Source organism: Pseudorasbora parva, chromosome 19 (assembly GCF_024679245.1).
Source record: "Pseudorasbora parva isolate DD20220531a chromosome 19, ASM2467924v1, whole genome shotgun sequence".
In the NCBI taxonomy this organism is placed as follows: Eukaryota; Metazoa; Chordata; class Actinopteri; order Cypriniformes; family Gobionidae; genus Pseudorasbora; species Pseudorasbora parva.
Genome location: NC_090190.1, coordinates 18,278,693 through 18,287,921, shown reverse-complemented (window position 1 = coordinate 18,287,921; position 9,229 = coordinate 18,278,693). Strand labels below are relative to the sequence as shown.

The 9,229-nt window shown below is 35.8% G+C and overlaps 1 protein-coding gene across 1 annotated transcript; it reads left to right on the top strand.

Moving 5' to 3' along the window:
- Positions 1-3,090: 3,090 nt before the first annotated feature.
- LOC137048492 (immunoglobulin lambda-1 light chain) lies at positions 3,091-4,374 on the top strand. Its single transcript, XM_067426692.1, has 3 exons — positions 3,091-3,661; positions 3,795-4,100; positions 4,240-4,374. The coding sequence occupies exons 1-3, from the start codon at positions 3,346-3,348 to the stop codon at positions 4,344-4,346; spliced, it is 729 nt and encodes a 242-aa protein (XP_067282793.1). The 5' UTR covers positions 3,091-3,345; the 3' UTR covers positions 4,347-4,374.
- The last annotated feature ends 4,855 nt before the right edge of the window (positions 4,375-9,229 follow it).

The following is a 9,229-nucleotide window of genomic DNA, read 5'->3' as shown; positions in this document are numbered from 1 at the left end:
GTATGGACGTCTTTGTACTCCTCAATGAACTGAACATACGAATGAAAAGAAAAATGAGAATTTGCTAACCAGCACTGACAAATAGCATTTAGATAAAAGCTTGCTATTTGGCGACAGCATGTGGAAAGAGCCACTCCTGAAAAGTTTCCACATTCAGTCTGAGGTCATTTCTCCCATCTATAGGAAATTTTATTTCCCTTCAACTTCATCCAAAACCTTTGACTGGGTAAGTTTAGCTAATCTGCAATGGATAAAGCAAATGGATTGCCATTGGCAACAAACGTATAGCTCTCTAAAAATCAGACAGGATCGTGGTTTGGAAACTACATTCAGTGACTTACCTTTGAACAGTTTCTGGTTGACTGTGGCCAAAGCATATCAAGTCATCGCAGAGAGAGAGCAATCTCAGTGGTTATTTTTTACAAAACATACCTATTTAGTATACCAAAAGTTATACAAATATTTATATTAAGTACATACACTGATAAAAACAACTTGTAGGATTTACTTGATAAAAATCATTGTAACAATTTGCACTACATTTTTCTTAGTGTTACTGCTGTGACATCAAGTACAACTTACTTGCCAGTATCAAGTAAAATATACTTAACTACAAAGGTAACATTTGTGAAGGTATTAAGTAAATGTTACTTAATTATATTTAATTTAGCAGGTTGGATTTATTAAAAGTAGTTAAGGCAAATGTAATTTTAAAAGGAACATCACTGTTGTGAAAATACCAAGGAAATTGTATAAATCTGTAATATTTACTGTTATGAAACAATTCATTAGATTTTATAATGTCTCCCCATTTCACATTTTGAATTAGTTTAATGACCTAAATGTTCCCTTTTTAAAGTGTTACCAAATAAATGTAATCATTTTCTCTGCATCAAATACTTTTATCACAAATAAGTTCAATAAAGTTGAGCAGTTTATGTCAACATTCACAATGAACCATTAAATCAGTGATCGTCACATCAACAGTATAATTTACAATAACTGTAGAATTAACCTTGTATGGTTCAACTAAACCTCAGCAGCCAACAGTGGCATAACTAACAAACGACGACCACATGCATAGTCCAGCTCAAACTGAATGGTCACTTTTACTTCATGCTCGGTCACACATCAACTGGATCCTCTCAATATGTTCAGCAGCATCACTGCGACTGTCCTCCTGCATACGGTTTATAATAAAAAAATAAAGAACCCAATTCTATTGAGAAACAGATACAAAATAGGTTAATTATCAGTGCAGAACAAACATGCTTGCTAAAAATGACTAAACCTAACTCACAAACTTAAATCCAAACATAAACAAAAGGCTTGGCATGAATCTAAACATAAACATAACCATAAACCTTCACCAACAAACAGGTACATATTCTTTCACAACAACAGAAAAAGATATATGGCAAGCATGAGGGTTTAAATATACAAAGACTGAGGACTAGACAAGACACACCTGTGAACAATGATCAATCAATAAACCAATGACAATTCAGAACACAAGACAAGCAAGCATGGCAGGATCACATGACAAACCAGGAAGTGCATGACAGGACATGAAAACCAAAACATGAACCGAACCCAACACCAAAACACCCTTTGACATTCTTTGGTGATTAGCTTTGATAAATGAATTGCTGCAAAATTTTCAGCAGATATAAAAACGACTAGATGCTTTTAAATAAGGCTAACAACACACACACACACACACACACACACACACACACACACACACACACACACACACACACACACACACACACACACACACACAGGCAGCCAGCACTTAATCAGCCAGCTAACATTAAATTATTTTGAAGTTCACCAGACTGGGTTACTTTTTCTAGAAGACCACATTTTTTTTTCTAGAATAGACTACATTTAATGCCCTCTATTTTTGACTTACCACCAGTCTAAACTTTAAAGAACTGGATAATTCAGGCGCTTTTACTAACGTTGTTGTGATTAAAACTCGCATTCAGTTAATTTTGAACCGTAACATCTATGCAATAATCAAACCATCAAAATGAACACATAGTTGTTTTCACAAATCAAAAATAGAAAAGTCAAAACTTAGGGAGAATAAGCCAGCCATGTAAAAGCGACATCCAAACCGACTGTCTCTGCCACCACTGAACAATCTTTTTGGGAAAAACAAAAACAAAACGTGCGGCGGGCGGATGCAAACACACTTTGCTTTTCAGATTAAAATGTACTAAAATGTATTTTTAGGTGAAGGTGCTGTGGCTATAAAACATGTAGTATTTGTAAATATATGGTAAAATAGTTCCAACTTAATCTTGATTTTACAATGTATATATTACATCAATTAATCTAAAATATTTTACAATACCACAAAGTAATTTTTTCCAGTGCACTATGTAAATGCATTTGTAGAATAATTAGAATAAAATAAATCATATTTATAGTATATTTATGCTATCAAACATTGCATCCAAAATATATGTTTGTGTTTAGATAATATATGTGTACTGTGTATAATTATTATGTTTACACATGTATGTATATATTAAGGAAAAATGTATTATATTTATATATAAAATATTTATATATAATATACATTATATAATTACTGTATACAGTTTATACATGCAAATATTTCTTTAAAATATACATGTATGCGTGTGTATTCAAATATACATAATTGTATTATGTAAACAAACTTTTATTTTGAATGCGATTAATTGCAAATAATCATTTATTTAATTTTAGGGATTGCAATGCATGTTTCCCATGGCACTAAAAAGGTTGGGGAACACTGATATATCCTATATAACTGTATACAGTTGGTTACTGTTACAAAACTATAATAAATTGGGATAAGAGAATGCTTTCGTTGCTTTTTATTTTGGTGTTAGTGCCGATTAATGCTGAGATGGACTGTGGTTCAATCTATATAATTCAATGGGTAGATAATTATATTATGAATAAAACTAAACACAAGAAATGAACAGATTGAGGTCCACCTCAAAATCTAACCGAGCTTCAGTATGTGTATATCAGTTTTTATCAACAGGCTGATGCAACGACCATGGACAGACAGGAAAAGGTGTGCGATTTGTCAGACTCTGCACAGTTCTCTCAATCGCTTTGACCTGTGAAGTCTTCAGACAGCATGCGTGACCTCCTTTCTCTCGTATTGTTCTGTTTAATTTCGCCACACGGTAAGCTACAACAGCATTTTTCTCTTCCTTATATCATATTAGTACATTTGTCCCAAAAACTAGTTTAATCGGTCAAAGACCGTCAAAGTAGCATTTATGATATTGTTTAATTTTATCATGTTTTTGAGGTCTGAATCCCTTTGCAGTGATGGCAGGTACAGTTTATCAGTTTCCCCCGTCAGTGAAGGTGAAATCGGGTGATACAGTGACCATGCACTGCCAGCTCAATGAGGTTCAGTCATTCTGTCACACAATGGCCTGGGTGAGAGTACATCCAGTGAGTGGAATAATAGACATACTGCAGGACTCAAACAACTCGCATCAGACTAAAGAGCAGGTGGAAAACCCAGTGTGTCAGGCTTCCATCTACAACGCAGCGGTCCAGGATTCTGGGACATATTACTGCATCGCTACAGACCGTGAGCATATGTACCTTGGGAATGGCACAGCGGTCACTGTACAAGGTACAGTATTAAAACGTTTCTCAACTCACTTGGTTTGTGTTGATAATAAAGCTTAGGTTCTTTTTATATAATTATGTATCAATACTTTTGTCATTTTATCTCATCAAAATGGCATCTATCTTTCTTCTTGCAGCTGACAGCACTGTAATGCCGTCTATTGATATCATGGCATTTGCCAGCAGTAACAACCACGGCTCTACAATCACTCTTCAGTGCACAGTCGAGGGATTTGCTCCATCACAGGTCTGTGTGTACTGGCTCATAGGGAGTAGAAAAGAAAATGGACACATTTTATTTGTTTGGGAAGAAGGTGAAGAGAACTCTGTGAAAACTCTGAATTATGTAGCGGTATCAGCTGAGGAGTGGAAGACAGAAGGACAGTGCACCTGTGTTGTGAAGTTTGGTGGATGGACGTTCAGCAAAACTCTTCACCATTACGGTAAGTTACTTTTCATAATCTATGTCCACGCTAAAATAGCAAAGGCAAATGTTTTATTATCTATTCAAAATTTAGATTTGGATGTTGTGTTAATGCAGAACATTGATTTACTTTTCGTTTCATTCTTTCTTTTCCTCAGATATTCAGGACACTTGTTACCCTCTCGTCAGTGTTACTAGAATTTTTGCACTTGTCGTCGCCCTTCTCTTTTTCACAACCTCATCAATACTAGCGGGACGCTTCTAAACCACACACATATTGTATTTGATTCTATGGACTGAAAACATAAAACAAAAATAATAAAGAAGATTTGTTACAAATAAATATGCATAAAGCTTGCATGCATAGGTTTCATTTTTACATTGGCAGGGATTTATAATATATAAGACAGCCTGTATAAATGAACTTTTAGGTTAATCCTTTTCTTTTTGTGTTTATGTGAGTTTGAACATGTTTTATGCAAATGTAAGAGGTAAAACTAGTTAATGGGTGAGCATTTTCTGCCTTTGTGAAAGATTAATCAGTTGAGTCAGTGAAACATTTTACTGACTGAAAGATTTGAATAAAGGCCTGCAGTATATGGCAAATAACAACATTTATTCTGGATGTGCCATCCAGCTTTGGATTTTATTTAATTAGCATTAATTTAGAGACCCATGCAATAAGTAGTTTAGTTGTTTTTTTATTTATTTAGAATACAATGAAATATATAGGCACAAAGATCATGAATTATGAGCAGCGATTGTCCAAGTAAGAAAATGAGACAAAGAGAGAAAGTAAAGAAACGACAAATACAAGTATGTTCACATGGTAAAAACAAATATGATTTCTTGTCATATGATCTCCCGTTACTGTCCATGCCTAAAATGCTATACAAATCATTCATTAATCAGTTAAAATGTAATTTAAAGTAACACATTCACCAATGATATTTTGACCAGAGTGCTATTGTGATGAATGTAGAAATACACCTATGTTTCATTATCCTGTATACTCTATTATGTCCCATTATCCTTTAAATCCCATATGTTTTATTATCCTATCCTAAAAAAGAACACTGGGAAATCTAGCAGGATTACTGCTATTGTAGCTAAAACTGGGCTGTGGCTGATACTTGGATCTCATGATCAGCAACCAGAGCTTAGAACTCGTGAAGGGCCCTCGTGTGGTGAACACAAGGAATTGACCAACACCTGTTATTACCTTTGGGCGCTCCCTCATGTCATTCACTTACAAAATTTACTGAGTGACATGGTGAGCTAATTAAAAAATTAAATCCAACAAAAGCATTCCACGCATCAGAAAACCATGCATTTAAAGGTGCAGTGTGTAATATTTATGGAATATGGATTTATAGAAATGCAATATAATATAAATAACTCTGTTTTCAGGGGTGTATAAAGAACATGCATAATGAACCGTTATGTTTTATTATCTTAGAATGAGCAATTTCTATCTACACACACCGCGGATCCCCTTACAGTTAAGTTACCATTGGGTGCCATCATGTTTCTACAGTAGCCCTAAATGGACAAACTGCTCTACTCTCAGCTGTCACAGACGATGACATGTTTGTCCTGTGTTGGCCACCGTAGCTTCTCTATGTGCTTCGAAAGGGAGGGGTGAGTGGTGCTAAAATGTACACACTGCACCTGCACCAGGTGTATCCTCTCTCTCTCTCTCTCTCTCTCTCTCTCTCTCTCTCTCTCTCTCTCTCTCTCTCTCTCTCTCTCTCTCTCTCTCTCTCTCTCTCTCTCTCTCTCTCTCTCTCTCTCTCTCCCCCTCGACTCGAGGTTGCCAGATAGGCTGCAGGATCCAACAGAAATGTTTGTAGCTGTAGCTGTGGTAATTATAGAGCAGAGCTGGCAACCCGGATGCAGAAACACAACTGACTTTGTGATTGGTCGATAGGTGGAGGGTGGAGCTTCAGGCAAAAACATCAACCTCTGTTGAGGGCTGCAACAACAACTTTTAAATGACAATATCCTGGCCGGACTACTGTTGTCAGTAATATAAGTATTTGAAATTAACAGAATTTCTTATTGTCTAGTGACATATCAGTACCATTTTATGATTAATTGAAATACATTTTTTACAGTTCCTTTAACTAGTAGTATTAAAGAAAATTACCAAACTAAACTGATTACTAACGATGATTGGCTGTCTCCCATGTTGAAGGTGGGATCTTGAATGGCCAATGCTGCATGCATTGTGGATGGGTTCTTTGAATGAGTGAGGTTTGAAAGTATGGCTTCGGAACTCTTAAAAATAGCGCACAAATCATATGTTTCTGCTCTCGCACACATTATGAGGCTGCTTGGAAGCCTCATCACTCTGTTTAGATCAAAGTTCATCTAGTGTATATGGAGAACAGTGAAGGGATTTGTAAGCAACTTTTGAGTGCCTTAGGCCTACAATAGGTGGGTTTATTAGCTATTTTATGATCATATTAGCTCTTTATAATATTTCTCCTCCAGTGACACTGTTCACATATGAGGACATTATATTTCAGTTAATTTCTTTTTTTTTCCAGTTAATTAAAAAAAAGAAGTTCATTCAAGTGTTCTTACTTCTAAGTAAGAACTTCTAACTAAACTTCTTACTTCTAACTAAAAATATGTACACTAATAAAAACAACCTGTAGGATTTACTTGATAAAATCTTTGTAACAATTTGCACTCAATTTTTCTTAGTAAATGTTACTGCTGTAATATCAAGTACACATTACTTGCCAGTATCAAGTAAAATGTACTTAACTATAAATTTAACATTTGCTAAGACATTTAGTAAATGCTACTTAATTATATGTAACTTAATTAAGCAGGTTGTATTTATTAAAAGTATCAAGTAAATTAAAATTTAAACGGTGACATGCTTCATGCCACAATGCATTCGAGAATTTTGCATGATGCACCCAGAATGCATTGTGGCATGAAGCATGTCACCATTGTTGAGATTCTTAGGCTGAATCTTGATATCTGTGTGTGAGAAAAGCTTGCAGGTGTTCAAAGTGCTTAGTGTACAGTCTGTTATAAAATGTATTCAACTTTTCTGGTTAAAACTGTGCTGGATCTTTTCTAGAATAAAACAAGGTTAATAGTATATTGCTCATATTCACGTATAAGATTGGTGAATTAAGCCACTACACAATGATCAAATTCTGATCAAATTCTCTCATCAAGCGGCCAAAAGCATCTGGTCATGTTTTCTCTGCTTTTCTTGCCATAGCAAACTCAGTCACAGCAGTGAGAGAAACACTAACATTAAAAAGTCGCCAAACTGCCCAACTAAAGAAAACACTAATCGCCATAATGGTGACATAAAAAAACTCTATTAATTCTCAATAAGAACTTATGTAGCATTGGCTACCGTTATTGTGATTAAAACTCACGTTCAATGAAAAGTTAAAACTTATTGAGTCAGCCACATAAAAGCAACATCCCAAAATGACCATCTCTGCCACCACTGAACAAGTTGGATCTTTGCGAAAAATCTGTGCGCATTTTCAAATGCACTTTGCTTTTCAGATTAAAATTTACTTAATATTTTAGGTGAATGTGCTGTGACTATAAAACATTAAATATTATTTGTAAATATATGATAAAATTTACTCTTTTTTCTCAGTTAAGTAATTACTGTCAGGGTTCTACCCTGGCAGCTCTGTCTGTTTTGTCTTTGTTTAATGTTTCTATGTTTGTGTTGTGTCTTAGTGCTTGGTTCTGTCTCTCTCTGTGTTTGTCATGTGTTCCTCTTGCCCTGCCTCCTTGTTTGCTGTTACCACACCCCCTAGATTAGTCTGGTCTAGTCCTCGTTTCACTAGTGCTCACCTGTTCCTCATGTGCTCTGGTCCCTTTATATTGTGCTACCTTCCCTCATGTCTTTGCTGGTTCGTTGTGTGTGTTTGTGAGCGTTTGCTTGTGCGTACATGTCTCTAGCTCCTTGTTTAGCCTAGTCTAGCCTTTTCTAGATTTAGTGTCTCCTGTTTTTCTAGCTTTGAATTTATTTTCAGTTTTTTCTTTGTTCCTGAGTTTTTGAGTCTAGGGAAGTTTCTGTCTTTATTTTTGCTCGTTTTCTCCAGGTTTTATTTTGGTATTTCTCTCTAGCCTTATTTAGTTTTCTGGTTTTGATAACTTACCTTTTTTTTTCTGTTTTCCACTTTTATTTTCAGTTCAGTCTTTTTATAGAGATTGGTTTTGTTTTATTTTTCTTCGTTTTCTAGCTCCAGTTATTATTTTAAGTTTTTGTTTAATTTAGTCATAGTTCTTAGTTTGTCTGTTTCTTGTTGTCTTGTCTAGAGTCTTGTCGTGTGTGTGTCCTGTGTTGTTTTCTGTCCAGTGTTTTTCCCTGGCCGCTGTCTCCACTGCCTGTCAGCCAAGACTCCTGCTTCTGTGAGAACATCAAGCCTCAGGTTCCTGCCTGGACTGGTCCACCATCGCCCGGCCTGGTGTTGCCTCCGACGCTGTCGTCAAGATCATTGGCTGCCTGGACTGGTCTCAGTGGTCATCCTCCCCTAACTGTCATCGTGGTGTCTTTCCCCTGCCCTGGTGTTTGGACTGTCACTCATCCACTACCCCATTGTGTCTGTTGATCTGTCTTGTTAATAAACTGTCCTTGTTCACTCTGCATCTGGGTCCTCCGCTTCCTGATCCCTGCAGTAGTATATTCCTGCACAACCGGAGGCTGCAGTTTCAGGACCCCAGTTTCAGGACCGCAATTCTAGGACCCTCGTTTTTTGTGACAGCGCCACCTACAGAACTGGATGATATAGCGGTGTGCTGCAGTTTCAGGACCTCAGTTCTACGACCCAGGTGGTTTAGTTAGTAGCCTACATAGTATCAAGATATTTAATCTCAGGAGTATATTTTATGTGATTTTTTAAATTCAAAATGCATCAGAGGTTAATTGCAAAGTGTGTAATACCTGCTTTGACGCACAATTTTAAATTTAAACAAATTAATTTACACAAAATATAAATAAAAAATGTATATCAATCTTTAAAAAAAAGTTGAGTACCTTAAAAATCTTAATTTCTTGAATTATACTGTATATTGATTTACCTCCTTAAGTTTAACTAATTCGTTCATTATCAGGTAAAATAAAGATGGAATCAGTATATGCAGTCACTAAAT

What these genes read in the sequence shown, in the direction of transcription:
- LOC137048492 (XM_067426692.1), top strand. Translation starts at nt 3,346, where the DNA reads ATGGCAGGTACAGTTTATCAGTTTCCCCCGTCAGTGAAGGTGAAATCG. An exon ending in CACAGCGGTCACTGTACAAG is followed by an intron (nt 3,662 to 3,794) that starts GTACAGTATTAA and finishes TTCTTCTTGCAG; the next exon opens with CTGACAGCACTGTAATGCCG. An exon ending in CAAAACTCTTCACCATTACG is followed by an intron (nt 4,101 to 4,239) that starts GTAAGTTACTTT and finishes TCTTTTCCTCAG; the next exon opens with ATATTCAGGACACTTGTTAC.